The following is a 23,707-nucleotide window of genomic DNA, read 5'->3' on the forward strand; positions in this document are numbered from 1 at the left end:
TTTTTTCTCATCTATTCCACTCTACTTTGGATTTTGGCTGTATCATGTTATGATTTAATAAAGTGTCCATTATTATTTAAATTACTCAGAAAACTACCTTTGCCTAGTTCTAGTGTTCTATAGCAGCTGTTGAGAAGGAATGCGATTTGGGATAGGTTCAGTTGTTATTTTTGTTGATTTTTGTGTGTTTAATACATGTTTGTTATGAACCTGAACAGTGACTGTTAGTTTTGCTGGACACTGGCGATGCAGCAGTGAGTACACCAGACTTGGTCCCAGCCCTGCCAAGGCTTAAGTCTAGTGTAGAAGACAGGCATTGATCAAACTATAACAAAGCGTTTGGAGAGTTACAGTGGGAAATAGAGAGAATCGAGAAAACATATGGCAAGGAGAAGGAATTGACTTTATGGTCAGGGAAGGCCTCCCTTTATGTTTAAGTGATGATTACACTGAGATCTGAGGCATTAGCTGGAAGGAATCGGGAGTTAGGTTAGAGTGGGTTAGGGGAGGACAGTGATTTTCACACTGAGGTGCATCAGAATTACCCGCAGGTGGCCGGGCGCGGTGCCTCTTGCCTGTAATCCTAGCATTTTGGGAAGCGGAGGTGGGCAGATTGCCTGCGCTCAGGAGTTCGAGACCAGCCTGGGCGACATGGCGAAACCCTGTCTCTACTAAAAATACAAAAAATTAGCTAGGCGTGGTGGTGCGCACCTGTAATTCCAGCTACTCAGGAGGCTGAGGCACGAGAATTGCTTGAACCTGGGAGGCAGAGGTTGCAATGAGCTGAGATCATGCCACTGCACTCCAGCCTGGGCGACAGAGTGAGTCTGTCTCGGAAAAAAAAAAAAAAAAGAATTACCTGGAGGGCTTGCATATTAGTTAACTGTTGCTGCATAACGAATTTTCCAGAAACTTAGCAGCTGGAAACCACAAACACTTATTACAACAAACTGAGGATTTCTGGGGGTGAGGAGTCCAGGAGCTACTTAGTTGAGTGGTTCTGACTCAGGGTCTCTCTCAAGGTTACAATGAGGTGTCAATCAAGGTGTTGGCTAGAGCTTTGTCATCTCAAGGCTCCACAGGGGGAGTATCACAGGAGAGAGAGAGGGAGAGGTGGGGGGAGGGAGAGAGGTAGGGAGGCAGGGAGCATTAGCATAGTACATTTGCTATAATTCATGAACCAATATTGATACATTATTATTAAACAAATTTGGGCCAAAGTCTGTACTTTATTCAGAATTTCTTAGTTTTACCTAATATCCCTTTGTCCATTTGTTTTAGAATATTTTATTCCTTTTAGCTAGAATGATTGCCTATATTGACTTTATTTTTTAAATTCCTTTTTTTTTTTTGTTTTGAGACGGGGTCTCACTCTGTCACCCAGGCTGGAGTGCAATAGCGTGATCTCGGCTCACTGCAACCTCCGCCTCCAGGGTTCAAGCGATTCTTCTGCCTCAGCCTCCCAAGTACCTGGGATTACAGGCACCCACCATCACGCCTGGCTAATTTTTTTATTTTTAGTACAGACGAGGTTTCACCATGTTGGCCAGGCTGGTCTTGAACTCCTGACCTCAGGTGATCCGCCTGCCTCAGTGTCCCAAAGTGTTGGGATTACAGGCATGAGCCACTGCACCCAGCCTATTTTTTTTTTCTAGTTATATTTTTAAATGATAAATAATAATTGTACATATTCATGAGGTTACACAGTGATCAGATCAGGGTAATTAGCATATTCATCATCTCAAACATTTACCATTTCCTTGTGTTGGGAACTTCAATATTCTCCTTCTAACTATTTGAAACTATATAATACATTGTTTTTAACTATAGTCACCCTACAGTGCTATAGAACACTAGAACTTATTCCTCCTGTATAGCTATAATTTTGTATCCTTTAACAAATCTCTCCCTATCCTAATATCCTTTAAAAATTTTTTAATTGACACATAATAATTGTACATATTTATGGGGTATATAGTGACATTTTGATACATACAATGTAGAGTGGTCAAATCAGGATGATTAGCATATCCATCACTTCAAACATTTATCATTACTAATATACTTTTTTTCTGTTCCAGAATCCCAACCAGGATAGTACATTATATTTAGTTGTCATATCTCCTTAGGCTCTTCTTGGCTAAGTGACAGTTTCTCAGGCTTTCCTTGTTTTGAATGCCCTTGATAGTTTTGAGGAGTACTGGTCAGGCATTTTGTAGGACCCCAGTCTCTGAAGTGAGATCTCATCACTTCTGGCCAGACTCTTCTTTGTTAGAAGCATGAGCTAAGTCTAACCCACATTCAAGTGGAAAGGAATTAAGCTCCATCTCTTGATGAATATCAAAGAATTTGTGGCCATATCTTTAAGATCCTCATTGCTTGCTAAAACGCAGATCTGCTTCAGTAGGGCTGCAGTGGGGCCCAAGAGTTTGCATTTCTTTTATTTTTCTTTTTTTAAGATGGAGTTTCGCTCTTGTTGCCCAGCCTGGAGTGCAATGGTGCAATCTCGGCTCACTGCAACCTCCACCTCCCAGGTTCAAGCGATTCTCCTGCCTCAGCCTGCTGAGTAGCTGGGATTACAGGCATGTGTCACTATGCCCTGCTAATTTTGTATTTTTAGTAGAGATGGGGTTTCTCCATTTTGGTCAGGCTGGTCTCCAACTCCCGACCTCAGGTGATCCACCCGCCTCAGTCTCCCAAAGTGCTGGGATTACAGGCGAGAGCTACCACATCTGGCCTAATCTTTTTTTTTTTTTTTGAGACAGAGTCTTGCTCTGTGGCCCAGGCTGGAGTGCAATGGCGCAATCTCAGCTCACTGCAACCCCCGCCTCCTGGGTTCAAGTGATTCTCCTGCCTCAGCCTCCCGAGTAGCTGGAATTACAGGTGTGTGCCACTACGCCCAGCTAATTTTTGTATTTTTAGTAGAGACGGGGTTTCACCATGTTAGCCAGGCTGGTCTCGATCTGCTGACCTCGTGATCCGCCCACCTCAGACTCCCAAAGTGCTGGGATTACACGTGTGAGCCACCGCGCCCGGCCTCTTTTTTTTTTTTTTTTTTTTGAGACTGGGTCTCACTTTGTCGCCCAGGCTGGTGTGCAGTGGTGCAATCTTGGTTCACTGCAGCCTCCACTTCCTGAGTTCAAGCTATCCAGCCATCTTAGCCCCCCCAAGTAACTGGGACTATAGGAGCGCACCACCTTGCCCTGCTAATATTTTTGTATTTTTAGTAGAGACGGAGTTTTGCCATGTTGCCCAGGCTGGTCTCCAACTCCTGAGCTCAAGCAACCTGCCCGCCTCTACCTCCCAAAGTGCTAGGATTAGACGCCCCAAGAGTTTGCATTTCTAACAAGTTCTCAGGTGATGCTGCTGCCGCAGGTCCAGGGATTTCACTTTTGAAAGCCACTGGGAGTGGGGTCTGCACTAGACCTTGGTGTGTACAAGGAGTTGAAAAGAGTTCATCAAGATCTATTTATCAACACACTGGTGTCAGTCACTTCTGGCCTCTACAAGTTATCACAAAAGTATTAGGTAAAAATATATGCATTGCTGTACACAAGAGGTACAGTACCTTGCATTTATATTACATATGGTTTATTTCATTTGACTGTCACAAATGCCAGGGAGATAAATCAGGTATCTTAATCTGATATAAAAATAAGCGTGACTCAGACAGGCTAGGTGACCTTAGCCTTGTCTAAGCACATTTTACATTATATCGGGCTCTTTCATATTGTTCCCAACTTCTAGGACTTTGTCACCTTTTGGAAAAGCAGAAATAAAATTAGGCACATGAAAGTTTAAATAATCAAATCAACAGAATGGATTTTAAGTAGCATTTTGTGCAGTGGAAAAGGAAGAAGTGAAACAAGCGATTTGCAAGCTCAGAAAGATCAGTGCTTTGTTGCTTAGGCTGAGAAAATCTCCCTCTCCACAAATATCCAGCTTCTTCCTGCTCACTGACAACTGCCACCAATTATCGCTCCACTTCCAGGTGGCACCTGAGAGTCACTTTAGGAACCACAGGCCACTGGTCTTCTCTTTGTCTGCCCATGCACACCAACTGGATTACTTAGCTCTTCTGGTAAAGCTCCTGGTTAAAGAAGTTGTTAGTATGTCTTTTTTAATGCTTTGATTTAATTTGAATGGAAAAGACATGGTAGTCTACATACCTCTACCAAGATGACCAAGATGTTCTTGAAAATCCAAAAGTCTAGAAGACCACTGGATGTCTTTTTTTTTTTTTTTTTTTGAGACGGAGTCTTGCTCTGTTGCCCAGGCTGGAGTGCAGTGGCACGATCTCGGCTCACTGCAAGCTCTGCCTCCCAGGTTCATGCCATTCTCCTGCCCCAGCCTCCCGAGTAGCTGGGGCTACAGGGGCCCGCCACCACGCCCGGCTAATTTTTCGTACTTTTAATAGAGCTGGGGTTTCACCATGTTAGCCAGGATGGTCTCGATTTCCTGACCTCGTGATCCGCCCGCCTCGGCCTCCCAAAGTGCTGGGATTACAGGCGTGAGCCACGGCACCTGGCCGATGTCTTTTACTGTGTATGTTACTTTTCTTTACATTCAGAGTAGAGATGCAACTATTTTATTAAGCAAAGAATTGGCTGCATAAACGTCCACTGAAGCACAAAAGCTAAATAACTACCCACCAGTAATCTCATTCAGTGAGAAAACTAGTCCAATCAGAGACCCAAGGAGTGGCTTCCAGTCACATTTGTACCTTTCCTTAAAGAACATTCTTCCTGTCCTTTTAGTTACATATGTTTATGTTTACATACTGCCAAAAAAAAAAAAAAAAGCCAAGGTTTGGTGGAAATGGCTAAAGCAAGTTGTACTTTATTCACTCAAAATAGGAAATAACAATTTCATATACTCAGCCCTGAGTTCAAGTTCACTTTTTTTTGTTTGTTTGTTTTGAGAGGGGGGTCTGGGTATGTTGCCTAGGCAGACCTTGAACTTCTGGGCTCACGTGATCCTCCCACCTCCGCCTGCAGGGTCGTTAGGACTATAGGTGCATGTCACCATGCCAGGCTCTCAAGTTCACTTGAGATAAAGAATACCCAACACTGTGTAAGCATAGACTCCTGTCCAAAAGTGGTGGTGAAGCGTGAAGGGAGCTGTCCTATGGTGGTGGTGTAGAGAAGGGGTATGAAAGAAAGTGCCAGTGACCTTACATTTGATCCTTTCCAATGGTAGTAGTGGGGTGGGGGGGTATGAAACAGAGTCAGTGACCTTGCAATTATCCTGTCCACTGGCATTGGGGAGGTAGGGAGTGTTAGTGACCCTTGACCTCACAATGGATCCCGTCCAACGGTGGTGGGGGGACATGAAATGCAATCAGTGACTTAATCTTGTGCGGGAAGGAGGGGCAAGGAACCACGAAAAAGAGAATCAGCGACCTAACAATCCAGTCCAAAGGTGTTCCAAAGCTGTTCTCTCGGGAGTGAGGCAGGGAGGTGGGGGTGGGGTTGGGCCACGAAACACAGTCAGTCTAGTTAGGCTGTAAAATCTAAATGTCAAGATGCAGCGAACTGCAAGTCCTCCTCCCGGAAAAGGCGCCTGCGGTTGAGAAGGGTCTTGAGCAGCGCAGAGGCTCGGATTCCGGGCTCCCGGCCTCTTCCCGGTCCGCGAGCACCTCGGCTACCTTTCGGCAGTTGAGAACCCAGCCAGAGGAGGAGCTGAGAGCGGCTGCACTTGCTGGGCTGGGCTGAGTCCCACGAGCCAGGGAGGGGGTCTCTGGCGCCGCGCCCGGACAAAACACAAACGTCACAGAGGCAGCGGCGGCCAATCAGTGGAGGGCGCGCGCGGCCGCGTGCCCCTCGCGCTCCTCGCCGCCCCTCGCGCGCCGCGTACGTGCAGCAACCGACTCCGCCCAGCGAGGCGGAGCCTAGGGAAGCCGCGGGCGGCCGGCGGCGGTCCTGGAGCTGCTGCTGCTGCTGCGGCGGCTGCACCGGCGGCGCCGAGGCCGAGATCGAGGTCGGGGTGCGCGCTTAGCAAACGTGCCCTATCCGTGCGGCTTGGCTGCGCCAGCCCTTGCGGCCACCCGGGCGTCTAGGCGGGTCTGTGCGCCGCCCCGGCGAGGATGCGGCTGTTCCGGTGGCTGCTGAAGCAGCCGGTGCCCAAGCAGATCGAGCGCTACTCGCGCTTTTCGCCGTCGCCGCTCTCCATCAAACAGTTCCTGGACTTCGGTGAGTACGGGGCCAAGGGTCCCCATGGGCCCGGGGCCGCCGCCATTCGGGCTGCCACCCCGGATCTTCGCAGCTTCGGGATAAAGTCCGTGGGAACCGCAGGCGGGGCTAGGGGATGTCCGGGGGGCTCTCCTGGGGCTCGGATTTCGGGGCGCGGAGGGGCAGGGCCTGGCCCCCTCGCACCCAGCCTGGGACTTACCCGGAGACACAGAAACGGCGTCTCATTGCAAGACCCTCATCGCAGGCGAGACTCCCCAAACCTGCCATCGTTAGCTTCAAATCTGCTTGACACAAACCTCACAGCCCTTAAAACTTCAGAACGAGATGTGGGTGGCTTTTTAATGTTTTTATTTTTAGAATTTTTTTTTTGGTTGGATAAGAACTGTTTAGAAATACCTTGAGGTTGAATAAATTATGCAACGGCATTTTGTTCCTTTTCTGCTCTAAGGTGTTGCTGTGTGGCTGGAGTGGCAGGACTCGAACTGTTGTCTTCATCAGGTTATGTTAAAGCAGTTAGAGGCCTGGCCTGCAGACGCCTTAGATGCTTGGGAAGAGCGGACGCCTGGGTTCCTAGCATCAGAGCAGGGTCTAATACAACTCTGGCTTTAGTGCCAGCACCTTTCGTTTCTCTTCTCCATTGGTGTCCCACCCACATTCTCCCTGTCCGGTGGGCTGGTGGGCGGCTTTCACGGATTGAGGTGGGACCAAAGAAGATTCGGGTTCCCAGCCTGCCTCAGGCCTAGCTGAGATGGGAATAGATTCCACCACCTTCTGTTAACTGGATCATGTTTCCCCAGAAAACGAAGGAGCTGGTTGTGAAACACCTAAAAGTAAAACGCATGCATTGAGGTATCAGAATGGAACTCAGCATCCCTGAAGGAAAATCAAATCCAGCAGCAAAGATGTTCTAAGCTCTCCAGGGGAAATCGTAGGGTGTCTGTTCATTTAATGAATTTTATGTAAATGTCAGGGGTGTCAGTGATAGTGTCAGTTGGGCATAAAAACTAAAGTGCAGAGTAGGTAGAACATTTGAGGAAGACCTGATATGCAAAAAGTGATGTCCATACTTTTTTTTTTTTTTAAAAAAAGCTAGGATAGGAAGAGAGGAATAGGTTAAAGTTGAGACCAAATTAAAATTTTAGAAGCCAGTTTGCCAGAGAATGATGATGAAAGTCAAAGTTCAATGACACGTTGATCTCTGCATCTTAAAACTTCACTCCCAAAAGCTATTGGTAGTTTTACTTACTATCTCGAGAATTGTAGAGGTTTGAGGCAGTTTCTGACTTTAGAGTTTAGAAAATGTTGCTGTTGCTATAAATATAGGCAAGTTTTCCATCTTTATGGTTTAGGGAAGATTCTGAAGGTATCAGCCTTTCATTAGTGTAAACTGAAACAGGATAATTCACAATAAAAGGAAGAGAAGGAATCCAGAAACTCCCAGTTCTTTCCACCCTCAAAGTTTAAGTGATAGCTCCAATAGCCAGCCAAAATTTTGGTTAGTTGATTTCTATAGCAGCTAGTGTCTACCCGTGTCAATAGGTATTTTGGTAAGGATGTTATGTGAGTAGGAAAACCACAGTGGAGGATAGTGTTATCATGGAAAACCTGTGAGGCCAGTATCTGGAAACAAATGTTCTAATTCTGGCTCTGCCACTAGCTCAGAATATGGCCTTGACTAAGTGACCAAACCTCACTTGGGGTTCATTTTCCTCATTAATAAAATGAGTAGATTGTATCAGGCGATCTTTAAAAGCACAGCTCACCACTATACGATTGTGATTTCAAAGGAAAAGGCATGAACTTTCTAAAAGAAAACTACCAAATCTTTTGATAGATATTTCCTATAAAAGTCTACTGACCTATTTTGGGAGGAGTGGAGGGATTCACTAAGGTCATGAGAGAAGCATAATAATTTAAGGTTTTCCTTATAAGGAAGCACACAGAAGTGCTAGATATAGTTGTAGTGGAATTTGCTAGAAGTGACAAGGCTAGTTTGTAACACCCAGAGATGAATCAGGTGCTAATCAGCCTATCTTTAATGACAGGACAACTAAAAGAAGGGAGTTGTTGCAAAAAGGCCATCTCTACTTCTACTTTTCTCTTAGTTCTGTCTCTTGATAGCAGTTCTATTTTGGCAATTGATGTGGGAGTTGGAGAATTCAGAATGGGTGTGGGATATTTTTAAGGTGAGGAGAGAGGAGGAGTGAAGAGGCTTCATGCCCCTGTATGATTAGAGAAAACTGCAGGAGAGGGCCAACTCAGACACTTAAAGCACCAGGTAGCGGGCATTGGATAAGTGAATGAAGCCAACGAGTTGAGGACCGTGATAAATTCCTGGTATATAGCTAGCTCCAAAGGGGCAGCTGATTGGCACCAATTCAGTATATTTCAAGAGAACTTTGGCATAAACAAAATAGATAGATGGATCAAGTTGGCCCACAGGCTGCTAGTTTATGAACTTTATGACTTTCTCCACGGGTACTTTACAAATGGGACGTACATTTTGACTAGAGTAACTAGACAGGGACCAGAGAAAGGAGATACACAGGATATACATAATTTGTTACAAACTTGGTAAATAGGCTTTCTTATGTGGATGTACTGCACATCAGTAAATAAGGAGATTATTTGCTATGTTCAAAAGTGGAGGCTAAAACTGGTTGTTACTTCAGAAGCAGTGCTTTTATTTTAAAGCAGGGATTTCTGAGCCTCAGTACTCTTGTCATTTCAGGCCAGGTAATTTTGGTTGGAGCTGTCTTGTGCACTGTGGGAAGTTGAGCTACATCCCTGGCCTCTACCCACTAGATGCCATGAGCACCTCCCACTCCGAGTCGTGACAACCAAACATGTCTCCAGTCATTGCCAAATGTCCCCTGGGGGAGCAAAATGTCCCCTGGACTTCTGTTGAATCACTGTTTGGAAGTGTTTACTTGAGTGGTTTTCAGGCCAGGGCCTCATACTCTGAATTTTTGTTGTAAATGGTCTGGGGGTGCTGGGGGTGGAGAGCGGAGCACTGGTATTTTTAGGAGATCCCCCTGTCATTCTAAAGCATATTCAGGGTTAAGCACCATTAATCAAATGATCTTCTGTCTGATCTGCTGGCCCCCTTTCATCTATGTGCAGTATTTTTCTCTATGCTTTTTAAAATAATGAAAGTTTCTTGAACTCCATCTTGACTTGAAATATAGCCTGCCACACAGTTAGCAAATATAGCAAGAATAACAAGTGTTCTAAATGGATTTTTAATTTATTATGGCAATAGTACATTCCAAAGGGTGGCATTTTTTAAAATGAGATTTTTCTTTTGGGCATAAGATTACAGTCACATGGTTCCAAATTCAGAGGGTGCAAAAGGACACAGAAAAGCCTGCTTCCCACTTGTGCCCACAGGCCTCCCCTTTTTTGCATAAATGGCAGTTTATAGCTTTGTCTGTACCTTGTTTTTTGAGCTTAATACCTTAGAGACAGACCTTTGTATATCTGTACCTGCAGAACTTTGTTTTTCTTTTTTATGGCTTCTGAGAATTTGGTTATATGAATGTACCAGAATTTATTAGCAACTTTCCCTATTGATGGCTACAATTAATAGGTTATTTCTAGACTTTCCTATGGCAACCTGCCCTCCAGTGAATTATTATATGCATTGTCATTTCATGCATGTCCGCGTGTATCTGTAGGACAGATTCCTAAACGTGAGATTGCTACATCAGCAGGTATGTGCATTTGTAATTTTGACAAACATTGTCAAATTGCTTTCCATAAAGGTTGTCTGTTTTCCCCCTCGCTAGAAGTTTCTGAGAGTACCTATTTTCCTATGCCTTTACCACATTATTGTCAAACTTTTGATAGGTTAAAAAAAAAAGGTATATCTAGATAGAATTTTTTTCTCCTTGAGTAAAGATGTCTTTATTTTAGTTTTTTATTATGGAAATTAAAAAAAAAAAAACTTAGGCGGGTGCCTGTAATTCCAGTGCTTTGAGAGGCCAAGACAGAGGATGGCTTGAGACCAGGAGTTTGAGGCCAGCCCTGGGCAACATAGTGAGATCCTGTCTCTAAAAAAAATAAAAAATAAAAAAAAAAATAAGATTAGCCAGGTGTCGCATACCTGGGGTCTTAGCTACTCAGGAGGCTGAGACAGGAGGATGGCTTGAGCCCAGATTGAAGCTGCAGTGAGCTGTGTTTCTGCCACTGCACTCCAGCCTGGGGGATGGACATGTATAGGTAAATACATATATAAATTTTATTGTGTATAATTAAGGTATACAACATGATGTTATGGGATACATATAGTTAAAAGGTTACTACAGTGAAACAAATTAACATATCTATCATCTCACATAGTTACCCTTTTTTATTTTTGTGGCAAGGTCAGCTAAAATCTCATTTAGCATGTATCCCATATAGAGTACAATTTTATTATCTATTATATATTCTTGATGTTGTGCATTAGATCTCTAGACCTTAAACATTTACAGAAGTAGAGAGAATAGAATGATGAACTCCTGGGTTTGTTTTATTGATATCCATTTGCTCTTTGTCTGTAGATGTTGTATGTGTGGTCTGTTAGATTTTCTTATCAAAGTCATGCTTGTTTCAAAAAGATAAATTTTTGTTTTCAAAAAGATAAATTTTTTTCTTTTCCTATGCTAAGACTAATTTATCTTTTGAATTTTCTGTTTTTTAAAGATTTGGTAGAACTTTATATGAAAGTGTTTAAGCCTGTATGTTTTGGGGAATTTTGCTCTCTGACAGCTTTCTCTATTCTGTGTTATTGATCTCTGTAGATTTTCTGTCTCTTCTAGAGTCCATTTTGATATATTTTTCTTGAAAATTATCCTACTTGGCCAGGCGCGGTGGCTCATGCCTGTAATCCCAGCACTTTGGGAGGCCAAGGCAGGTGGATCACATGAGGTCGGGAGTTTGAGACCAGCCTGGCCAACATGGTGAAACCTTGTCTCTACTAAAAATACAAAAATTAGCCGGGCATAGTGGTGGGTGCCTGTGATCCCAGCTACTGGGAAGGCTGAGGCAGGAGAATTGCTTGAACCCAGGAGGCGGAGGTTGCAGTGAGCCAAGATCATGCCCTTGCACTCCAGCCTGGGTGACAAGAGTGAAAATGCATCTCAAAAAAAAAAAAAAGAAAGAAAAAAAAGGAAAAAGAAAAAAGAAAATTATCCTACTCATTGAGGTTTTTAAGTCAGTTTGGAGAGCTGAGATAGTTGTCACTGAACAGTCTTAATTTTCCCTGTGACATTTGTCCCCCCCTTATTCTTGAGTAGGTTAGTTGATGATTTATTTGGTTGGATTTATTAGTTTTATGACTTTTGTTATCTAGTTTATTGTCTGATTTGACTTTAATAATTCCCTCTGATCTCAGGTTTATTTTGTTCTTTTAAAAGTTAGGTGCTTTCTGTTCTCACTCATAAGTGGGAGTTGAACAATGAGAACACATGGACACAGGGAGGGGAACATCACACACCAGGGCCTGTCGGGAGGTGGGGGGGACTAGGGGAGGGATAGCATTAGGAGAAATACCTAATGTAGATGACAAGTTGATGGGTGCAGCAAACCACCATGGCACGTGTATACCTATGTAACAAACCTGCACGTTCTGCACATGTACCCCAGAACTTAAAGTATAATAAAAAAAAATTAAATGCTTTCTTCTTTGTCTTGTTTATTTCAGTGTTTAAGGTTAGTTATTCCTCTGAGCACTGCTTTAGCAGCTGATGTGTGTGTATTTGGTCTTTTTTCTCTTAGCTCTTCTGCGTCTTCAGGTTTTTATTTTCCTATGAATGAAGAGTTGTTTGGAGGAGTTTAAAAATTTCCAGTGAAGATGCATTCTGCATTTTAATTTTATTTATGTCTAGTTTTGTTGCACTGTGATTACAGAATGTTGTCTGAATTATTCTCTAGTTTATTGATGTTAACTTTGAAGCTCATTATATGGTTGTTTTCTGTGAATGTTCCTTGTGCAGCAAAAAGAAGGTTATACTCTCTTCTCAGGTTGCAGAGTGTGATATATCAGCTCTGCAATATTATGTTATTTAGGTTTTGTGTAACTTTACTTTTTTTATCCACCTGATTTGTCATGGATCAAACACAAGAGAAGTTAAAGTCTCCTAATAATGATTCTCTTTCTCCATATAGCTCCTATAGTTTTTGCTTTATGACTATCAGTGTTATGTTTGATGCTTATTAACTCACGTCCTCATTGTGAGATATGCCCGTTAGCATTAGAGTGCTGCCCTTTTACTAGTTGAAGGCTTTTTGGCCTAGATTTGTCCTTATTTGACATTGAGATCTAGTTCTCTATTTTCTTGTTTACATTTCTTGGGATAGCATTGCCATCCTTTTATTTTCAGTTTTTCTGAATTACTTTGCTCTAAATATGTCTCTAAATGTAGTGTAAAGTTGGGTTTTGCTTTGTGAATCAATGTTTTTCATGTGGTAAGTTTAACCTATTTATACTTACTGATATGATAGATCTGTCGTCTGTAATGATGAGCATTTGTAATTTTCTATTGCTTTCTGTTTTTAATACCTCAGTTTTCCTATGTTATATATTTGCTTTGTTTTGCCGTATTTATTTTAATAAATAACTAGGCTTGAATTTTTGGTTCTAGTGGTTATCTTTATAGTTATTACTTTATTTCTATAGACCTTTGTCCCATATGGGTCACCACCTGTCAGCCACGAGACCTTTGAGCATTTAAAATGTGGCTAGTGTGGCTGAGAAACTGAATTGACTTAATTTAAATTTAAAACAGATACTTGTTAATTTTTACATCTGTGTAGAATAACTTGGATATGTGAATCTACTTTATCACCTGTAAATTTTATGAAATCTCTTTATAGGTCAATTATTTCTGATAGAAATTTAGCCTCTGAGTTGAGATGTGCTTTCAGTATGAAATATGCACTGGATTTCAAAGACTTAATATAAAAATAGTAAAATATCAGTACATATTTTAGATATGTTGGGTTAAATCGAATATTATCAAAAACTTTATTTCTTTTTTATGTTAATATGGCTACTAGGAAATTTTAAATTATATATATGGCTTACATATTTCTTTCTTTTTTTTTTTTTTTTTTGTGAGACGGAGTTTTTGCTCATGTTGCCCACGCTGGAGTGCAATGGCACGATCTGGGCTCACCGCAACCTCCACCTCCCAGGTTCAAATGATTCTCCTGCCTCAGCCTCCCGAGTAGCTGGGATTACAGGCATGCACCTACATGCCCAGCTAATTTTGTATTTTTAGTAGAGATGGGGTTTCTCCCTGTTGGTCAGACTGGTCTTGAACTCTCGACCTCCGGTGATCCGCCCACCTCAGCCTCCCAAAGTGCTAGGATTACAGGTGTGAGCCACAGCCCCCGGCCTGGCTCACATATTTATATTGGACAGTGTGGCTTCAGATAATATATGTTAATTCCTTATTGGGAACAATGAAAACATCACATTTTAATGTTCAGAATAAACATTTATTGGCTGGGCGTGGTAGCTCACGCCTGTAATCCCAGCACTTTGGGAGGCCGAGGCGGGTGGATCACGAGGTCAAGAGATCGAGACCATCCTGGCCAACATGATGAAACCCCGTCTCTACTAAAAATACAAAAATTAGCCAGGCATGGTGGCGAGCGCCTATAGTCCCAGGTACTTGGGAGGCCGAGGCAGGAGAATTACTTGAACCTTGGAGGTGGAGGTTGCAGTGAGCTGAGATTGCGCCACTGCACTCCAGCCTGGCTAGAGTGAGACTCTGTCTCAAAAAAAAAAAAAAAAAAAAACCACACATTTGTTGAATTTATTTATTTATTTATTTACTTATTTGAGACAGGGTCTCACTCTGTCATCTAGGTCAGAGTGCAGCGGCTTGGTCTTGGCTCACTGCAACCTCTGCCTCCCGGGTTCAGGTGATTCTCCTGCCTCAGCCTTCCGAGTAGCTGGGATTACAGGCGTCTGCCACCACGCCTGGCTTATTTTTGTATTTTTAGTAGAGACGGGGTTTTGCCCTATTACCCAGGCTGGTCTCAAACTCCTGACCTTAGGTGATCCACCCGCCTCTGCCTCCCAAAGTGCTGGGATTACAGTCATGAGTCACCGTGCCTGGCCTGAATTTATTTCCTTAAATATAACTTTCACATGTCTTGTTCCATATTTTTTTCTATAAACCTCTCTGGATTTTTGGATCAATGTATTGTTTTTGATTGGAAGTTAATGTTATGGTGGTTCCTTGTTATATTTGCACAAATTTGGGTTCTCTTTCCCTTAAGCAGTTGTGATAAATTAAAAGTTCTTTTAATTATATAAGAAAAGGAGAACTTGGACTATTATGGCATAAAGATAGAACCTTCTGAATGTTGAATGAGTTGGTAGGAAATGATTCACATTTTCTTTTGGACTTGCTTTTCATCTTTCAGTCTCGCCCTGTCGGCTTCTGGTTCCCGTATTAACCACTTTTGTCCCCTCCCTGCAGACTGACCTCCCATTTGTTTGATTTTCCAGTTACTTTTGCACAGCCGCACTTGCATTAAAGAGATTTTGCTCCTGCCTCCTTTTCTTAGATTTTATCCTCAATTGTCTCTTTCCAAAGGGCAGGCGCTCACCTCTTTTTTGTAACCTCTTACAGCTTCCTCAGCTCAGCTTGCTCTGCACAGAGCGGTGCTCCATAAATGGCAATTACTGATGGCATGCCTAACTCCATATCGAGGTTATTAAACATTATGTCACTTTCATTTAGTCAGTTATATAAGTTTATTTATTTATTTTATTTATTTATTTATTTTGAGACAGAGTCTCGCTCTGTCGCCCAGGCTGGAGTGCAGTGGCACCATCTTGGCTCACTGCAACCTCCGCCTCCCAGGTTTAAGCAGTTCTTGTGCCTCAGCCTCCTGAGTACCTGGGACTACAGGCATGCGCCACTATGCCCGGCTAATTTTTGTATTTTTAGCAGAGACGGGGTTTCACCGTTTTGGCCAGGCTGGTCTTGAACTCTTGACTTCAGGTGATCCACCTGCCTCTGCCTCCCAAAGTGTTGGGATTACAGACGTGAGCCACTGTGCCCAGCCAAGTTTAAACTTCCATAGTGTCCCCACATGTAAATATAGCATCTCTCAAAACCACCAGAAAGCAGATTGTCTGATAGCCCTGCCGTCTTTTCACAAAACTAAATATTTTGATTTCTGTCATAATCACACTGGCTCTGTGAACCTCAGAGCCTTTAGCTCTTAGAAGGTAGCGGCCAGTTTCCGCATTCTTACTATTCTTAAAGTTTAAGGGCCCAGCCATCTTCTTTTCCTTTAGAACGTATTTTAAGATACTTTGGAGATACTTTGGTTCCAAATGACTCCCTTTCGCAAAGTCTTAGCTTTTTAAGTCATTTTGCTCCTCGAAGCCTGATCACCACTGGGGACAACAGTGATTGCGTTCTTGGAGAAAATGAAAAGATTTAAAAAAAATTATGTTAGGAAAAGGGAAAAACAATATCGTTCTGCTTCCGAGTGTGTTTATTTTGTACCTTTACATATGTAAATGACAGATTTTTTTTTTTTTTTCTGTTAGCAGTAGTTTTTCTGCTACAAGGTGTCACCAAGAATTAGACCAACCTGTTTGGAGAAAGGGATGAACTATTCAGAATTAAAGGGGAAGAGAAAAATTTAGTTGAGGGTAAGGATATCTAACTTGGCTTATTGCATCTTGACCAGTTTTTAAATTTAAAGAAAGAATTGGTCCAGGCACTGTGGCTAATGCCTGTAATCCCAGCATTTTGAGACGCTGAGGCAGGAGGATCGCTTGAGTCCAGGAGTTTGAGGCCAGCTCGGGCAACACAGTGAGACCCCTGTCTCTACAGAAAATTAAAAAATTAGCCAGGCATAGTGGTGCACCCCTGTAGTCCCGGCTACATGGGAAGCTGAGATGGGAGGATCGCTTGAGCCTGGGAGGTTGAGGCTGCAGTGAGCTGTGATCGCGTCACTGCACTCCAGCCTGGACAATAGAGCAAGACCGTGTCTCAAAAAAAGAAGGAGGGAGGGAAGTAGAAAGGGAAGGAAAGAAGGGAGGAAAGGTAGGAGACGGAAGGAGGAAAGGAAGGAAAGAAGGGAGGAAGGGAGGGCTTTTTGGGCCTTTAAGATCTGATAAGGCTGCATTTTAACATGGCGTGGTTTATCTGGCTCTGGGGCAGCTCTCAGGCACCAAAGTCATAGCTCTGGCCTCACTGTCTTTGTAGCACTTGTGTTTTGTGTGCTTTTGAAAGTGAAGACAGCTGCAGTTACTGATCTATTGATGGTTGGGTGGTTTCCTCCCATTAAGCTTTTGGAAAATTGATCAGACTGTTGGCAAGGTTTGGGAAACCTTGGTTTTGTTACTGGATGGAATCTGAAAATATCACTGCTTTTTCTTTTCCTTTATATGTATAGGCATTCCATTATTTTACTTCCATGGTAATCTGATTTTAGAGTTGGGCAAATCCTTTTATTTTAGGAATACCCTGGTCTAAGAATGTCAACCTATAGCCTGAGGGCTGGCCATCTGTTTTTTTTTCTAATTAATAGACTGTTTTTTAAAAAGAGTACAATCCATCCTCCATATCTGTGGGTTCCACATCCATGGATTCAATCAACCTCACATAGAAAATATTCAGAAAAAAAATTCCACAAAGTTCCAAAAAGCAAAATTTGAATTTGCCTCACCTTGAATACTATGTTGAATCCATGTAAATGAAATGATGTGTAGGCCTTGTAACTAGTCTAGAGATAATTTAAAGTATATGGAAGGATGTGCATAGGTCATATGCAAATACTCTAGGCCATTTTATGTAAGAGACTTGAGTATCCATGGATTTTGATATCCAAGGGTGTCCAGAAACCAATCCCCCACAGATACTGAGAGGCAGTTTTAGGTTTACAGCAAAATTGAGCAGAAGTACAGAGTGCCCACAGAACCCCTCCCCACCCCCAAACACAGTCTCTGCCGCCATCAGTATCCTGCACCAGTGTGGGACATTTGTTATAATTGATGAACCAACATTGACCCATCATTATCACCTAAAGTCCATAGTTTACATTAAGGCTCATTCTTTGTGTTGCACACTGCGGGTTTTGACAACTCCTGTTTTTGTAAATAAAGTTTTACTGGAACACAGCCATGCTCATTCATCACATATTGTTTGTGGCTTTTGTCCATCCGCAACAGCAGAATTGGGTATTGACAGAGACTATGTGGCCCACAAAGCCAAAAATGTTTACTATCTGGTCCTGTACAGAAAGTTTGTTGATCCCTGTTCTAAGACAAATCAGTTCCCTCTTTAAAGAACTGAGCAGTGATTGGTCTTAATTTCCATTTAAGTGGTAAATTCCATTTCCCTGTTTCTCCTGTGTGCTAGTAACAATAAACTGACTATCTGGAGTGTGACTTTTGGGATAGTGAAGGCTTTTCCAGGTAATCGGGTGGTTTACCTATAGGATGTCTGCCTCAGAGTGGAATTACCATATGAAAGCCATTGACATTTTATAGCTTTAATTTATCCAGGGCTGTCAGCAAAGTTTATCTGTATCAGTTTCTCCGTAGCCCTGCCAAAATGAGGTTTTATGATTTTAATCGCATCATAGGTAGCATAGGAATGAAAAGTGCTTTTTCCTCTGCTTGGGTTTTTTGTCTGCTTTTTGTTCTGTGTAAAGTGCCATTGGCCATTTTGTAACCAGAATCTGGAGTTTTTATCATTTGCATAAATTCCTGTGTATATTTGGCATAGTAAGCTCTTGTGCTGTGTAAATATCGTTTCCTTTGGCAAAGTAATTATCAAAGTATAAAATTGAAGACATTTGGAAAGAATTGCTGTATTACCTGTAATATAGGTAATTCATCTGTTTTTTGTGATAGCCCTTCCTGCTTTTGCCCATGTATTTACATGTGTTAACACTGTATGTTGGTTTCCTTTTTATCTAGTTCACAGTCTGAGTTTCATATGCTCAGTGTTACCTATATCATTTACAGTGCTTTTATCATGGTCAGATTTGTCACCTATGGCAGAGTTTGTAAGTAGTTATTAAATCTCTCTGGAATCTGTTGCCATTTTCTGATGAGCCTTTGTAGCTAACTCATTTTTACCTTGTTCTACTGTCAAGTTGCCCAACAATTATTAAGACCTCAAGTTTTTCTCTTGAAATTTGGCTGTTTCTCTTTTATCTTGGCTGTTTCTCTTTGATCATATGCTAAGTTCTCAGAGTAGTTTGTATTTGTGGATTCTAGTCAACATGGCAACTTTTCTGATTTTAACTAAATATCACATTTTAACTTTGTAATTTATGTTGAAATTTGGTGAGGGCAGTTCCTTATTTATTACTTTACATTTTAAATAATATTTGCTTTTCTTGTGTACTAATTCTTCTTGATAAATTAGTCATTGTGCACCTTGAATAGCATATCATCAAAAGTGTGCTAAGGGAACTGTGGGTGGGTTACATGGTGTTCTAGGGTTTACATCTTTGCCATGTACTTGGCATTGAAACTGGCATTGAGGCTGGGCATGGTGGCTCACGCCTGTAATCTCAGCAGTTTGGGAGGCCAAGGTGGGTGAATCACTTGAAGTCAGGAGTTCGAGACCAGCCTGGCCAACATGGTGAAACCCCATATCTACTAAAAAAAATACAATACAAAACAAAAAATCAGCTGGGAGTGGTGGCTCATATCTGTAGTCCCGGCTACTCGGGAAGCTGAGGCAGGAGAATTGTTTGAACCTCGGAGGTGGAGGTTGCAGTGAGCCGAGATCGTGCCACTGCACTCCAGCCTGGGTGATAGAATGAGACTCTGTCACAAACAAACAAACAAAGGAAAAACTAGCATTGAAGTATCTTCGGTTAGCCTATTTCGCTTTTATGGCAGGGAGGCTAGTTTACGCTATACTTGCCTTCATGGGAGAGCTGGGTTTGATTGTGACCCATGGTGGATGTCCTTCATATCCCTCAAGGAGAACCCCGTTCCTGGTCATTGTCTTATCTTTTTTTTTTTTTTTAAGTTCAAGCCTAAAGTTTTATTTTATTTATTTATTTATTTATTTATTTATTTATTATTATTATGCTTTAGGTTTTAGGGTACATGTGCGCAATGTGCAGGTTAGTTACATATGTATACATGTGCCATGCTGGTGCACTGCACCCACTAACTCTAGTTCAACCCTTGTGGAAGTCAGTGTGGCGATTCCTCAGGGATCTAGAACTAGAAATACCATTTGACCCAGCCATCCCATTACTGGGTATATACCCAAAGGACTATAAATCATGCTGCTATAAAGACACATGCACACGTATGTTTATCGCGGCATTATTCACAATAGCATTGTCTCATGTTAACTCTGAGATTAAACCTTTTGCCATAATGAATGGCAGAAAAATTATAGTAAACTATTACATTTGCACAGATCAGCATTTATATTCCCTCTAATTGAATACTTAGGGTTCTAACTCAGTGGTATGTTATTTCCCTAAGGGTCACCTAAACAGTTGTGATTTTATTTTCATTCTTGGACTTGATCTATGATTCTACTTAACTATTTGAGTTGTACCAGTGTTGCTTTCTCTCTTACCAGGGCATGGAGGTCAGTATATAATAGTCTCACTGTTGGGAAGAAATTATCATCTCTCTAACATTTTCCCACACCATGAAGTTAAATATTTCGCCATGTGTTGCTGGCCAGAAAAGAGTAGGGCCTTTTGAAATTTGTAACTTACATATATTTTCCCACAATTGTTACATTTTCATAGACCAGAGAACGCTCAGGCTTCTATCTGAACCTTTTCTTGGATCTGTCCTAGTAGGGTATAATGTTTCCTTAAGCTTGCTAGCAGATATTTCTTAATACCAGCCTGTGGATTTTGTATAACTTTGGTTAATTTCTCCTCCTGATTCTGCTGTTAAATAGAAAGCAAAGTGGTTATTGCTGTATTACTGTTCCTGCACTGGTCATGTGATGTGCTCATGTGAGCACTTTATTTGTAATAGACTCTTCTGGGAGGAAGCTGTTTGTCTCAGGGAGTCTCCTGTTCTCTAGAAATTGCCCTTCATGGCCAGGGTACTGCTTCTTTTGTTAGAGCTCCTTACATATTCTCTACCGTGTTATCTCTGGCCTACATACTCCTATTCCTGTTTCTTTGACCTGAGCTTGACTTCAGTGAAGCCATTGGAGAAGGAAATTAAAATGGACTCTTGGCTGGGCATGGTGACTCACACCTATAATCCCAACACTTTGGGAGGCCGAGGCAGGCAGATCACCTGAGATCAGCAGTTTGAGAGCAGTCTGGCAAACATGGTGAAACCCCATCTCTAATAAAATACAAAAAAAAATTAGCCAGGCATGGTGGCACGTGCCTGTAATCCCAGCAACTTAGGAGGCTGAGGCAGGAGAATCGTTCGAACCCGGGAGGCAGAGGTTGCAGTGAACCGAGGTCACGCCACTGCACTCCAGCTTGGGCGATGGAGTGAGACTCCGTCTCAAAAAAAAAAAAAAAAAAAAAAAGGACTTTATATGGCACCTGAAAAAGATTCAATAGATTCGACTAGCACTTACTGAGTACTTACCAACTAAAATAGGATATCATCTAATTCTCACAACAGCCATGCCCATTTTACCAATTAGGAAACTGAAGTTCTGAGCAGGTAAGAAAATGACTCATACGTATAATAGGTAGTAGAGCCACATGTCTGCCCGCCTGATCGTCTTACCACCTCTTTATAGCAGAGAAAGTAGGTGAGGGATTGGGCGCAGTGTGTGAGCAAAACAAACTGGAGGAAAGGACCATCGAGTGCATTGTCACCGCCTCCCAAGCATTACCACATCCTGAAGCACAGCCGTTTCCTTCTCGAGTTTGTTTAGTTTTTATCTTCCCTATTTAAGATCATCTAAAAGTGAAAGGGAAAAAAAGAGCTGACACTGAAAAGTCTCTTACAGAGTACAAAGATGTTTGTGGTCAGTTTCCTAAGAGGCCGAAATAAAACTCAAAGGTGAAAATAAAGACAACAGTACATGAGTAAATAAAAAATTGGGGATGCTTAATAGCCATTGTCTGGGCTTGAGGAGTTCTTTGATTTGTTTACCTTCATTGAATTTTCTATGATTAGATGCTAGTCCATGGTTCTGAGTCCTGGCTGCTCATGAGAATTGTCTGGGGAGCTCCTAAAATGAGTGACACCTGCTCCCTACATAAACCAATTAAATCAATCGCTGTGGGTAGGAGTCTAGGTGCTGGTGCTTTTGGGTTACCCAGGCGATTGTGTAATAATATTCTTCCAGAGTTAAAACCACAGCGTTAGAGCTGGTGAAATTTTTGCCCAAGAGCTATGAACCACTTTAGGGGATAGAGTCTGTGAGTGAGATGCCAAAGGTTAACACCGAAGTCATTCTGGAGTCCATCAGCATTAGTTGAAAGTTCTGGATTTGGAATGAAATGGAAACTAAGAAGCATTGGGAAATTGCCAAGGCATATTCATTGCCTTTGAGGAGCTCATAGATAAATGAGAAGCTGGGACAAATACATAAATTTACGTATGCTAGCCAGAAGGATGAATCATATGATTTTGTGGTATCTTTTCTGCTGTCCCTACCTCACCCTTAAAGGTTTTTGAAATAAGGGTGGTTTCTGGGAACAGGTAAGGTGTTAACCCAATTGTCCTTTATCCAAAATGTTGTTGGAGGCTTTCTGGATGGAGATCACAAAGAGAAGAACAAAATGTAAATGTGCATACCCTTTTTCTTTCTCTCTTTTTTTTTGACGGAGTCTTGCTCTGTCGCCCAGGCTGGAGTGCAGTGGCGTGATCTCGGTTCACTGCAAGCTCCGCCTCCCGGGTTCACGCCATTCTCCTGCCTCAGTCTCCCGAGTAGCTGGGACTACAGGCGCCCGCCACTGTACCCGGCTAATTTTTTGTATTTTTAGTAGAGACGGGGTTTCACCGTGGTCTCGATCTCCTGACCTCGTGATCTGCCCGCCTCGGCCTCCTAAAGTGCTGGGATTACAGGCGTGAGCCACCGCGCCCGGCCCCTTTTTCTTGACTTCCACCTTTTTTCCTTGGCTGTTTACTCCTAGCACTGCTTTCCGGAGTTTTCTTAGAATTTACATTAGTAGGCAAGGTTAGTGTATGATAAATAACTGTATAGAAAGACAAACAAAAATCGTATCCTCTTAGACTAATTCAGTGGGAACTTGAGCTTAGAGACTGATGTGGTTTGACTCTGTGTCCCCACCCAAATCTCGTGTTGAGTTATGATCTTCAGCGTTGGTGGTGGGGCCTGGTGGGAGGTGATTGGATCATGGGGGCAGATTTCCCCCTTGCTGTTCTCATGATAGCGAGTGAGTTCTCATGAGATCTGGTTGTTTAAAAGTGTGTAGCACTTCTCCCTTCGCTCTCTCTCTCTCCTGCCACCATGTGAAGATGTGCTTGCTTCCCCTTTGCCTCTGCCATGATTGTAAGATTCCTCAGGCCTCCCCAGCCATGTGGACTGTGAGTCAATTAAACCTCTTTCCTTCATAAATTACTCAGTCTCAGGTAGTTCTTTCTAGCCACATGAGAACAAACTAATATAGAGATCATCTGTAATCTTCCCAATTTTACACATGAGAAAGTAGAAGCCCCAAGTAAGGAAGAGACTATCCCAATCATCAGCTAGTTTTTGGTATAACATCTTGGTCACCTTTTCCAAAGGGAACCAGAAATTATTCTTTCTATGAGGCCAAGGGAACTTACATTTGTGTGCCATTCTCTGCTAAACACAATAGTAGTTAGCTGTAATTCTCACAGTGTCCACATTAAGTGTTTCCATTTCTTGGATGAAGAGTCTAAAGCTTAGATAGTTTAAGTCTCTTACCTAAGCAAAGTTAGGGGCAAAGCCATGGTTAAAATTCAGGTAGAGTGAGGTTTGTTTGTTTGTTTGTTTTTTGGAGACAGAGTGTTCCTCTGTTGTCCAGGCTGGAGTGCATGGTGTGATCTTGGCTCACTGCAACCTCCACCTCTAGGTTCAAGTGATTCTCCTGCCTTAGCCTCCCAAGTATCTGGGATAACAGGCACCCATCACCACGCCTGGCTAATTTTTTGTATTTTTAGTAGAGATGGGGTTTCACCATGTTGTCCAAGCTGGTCTCGAACTCCTGACCTCAAGTAATCTGCCCGCCTTGGCCTCTCAAAGTGCTGGGATTACAAGCAAGATTGAGCTTTTAAACCTATGCTCTTTTCAGTTTAACATAGTATACCATTGTCCCCAGTGCAATTCTTTATAGCAAATATAGTCTCTATTAGCAATGCTGAGATTTTGTCTAAATTTATTCTGTTACACAATCAGGAAATGGTATAATCTAATGCTTATCTAGTTTTATTATTTCAGAACTATCAGATTGATACCTACTCCACTTACTTAAAATGAAATAATTCTACTTCTGAAAACCACTGCTTGTTAGTCTGCATTATCATCTCTGGGAATATGAGAAGCAGTATATACAGACTTGTACTCCAGTCTTAATTTCTGATGCCTACC

The 23,707-nt window shown here is 42.3% G+C and overlaps 1 protein-coding gene across 2 annotated transcripts in view; it reads left to right on the plus strand.

Moving 5' to 3' along the window:
- Window positions 1–5,308: 5,308 nt before the first annotated feature.
- Window positions 5,309–23,707, plus strand: part of PDK3 (pyruvate dehydrogenase kinase 3) — an 86,227-nt gene continuing 67,828 nt past the window's right edge. The window contains exon 1 of one of the 2 annotated variants that reach the window (XM_054472668.1): window positions 5,309–6,191. In XM_054472668.1, the coding sequence (XP_054328643.1) occupies window positions 6,086–6,191 (106 nt within the window). In that variant the 5' untranslated portion in view covers window positions 5,309–6,085. The remainder of the gene's footprint in view (window positions 6,192–23,707) is intronic. The other variant, XR_008497176.2, reaches the window with a different exon arrangement.

Source organism: Pongo pygmaeus, chromosome X, assembly GCF_028885625.2.
Source record: "Pongo pygmaeus isolate AG05252 chromosome X, NHGRI_mPonPyg2-v2.0_pri, whole genome shotgun sequence".
NCBI lineage: Eukaryota > Metazoa > Chordata > Mammalia > Primates > Hominidae > Pongo > Pongo pygmaeus.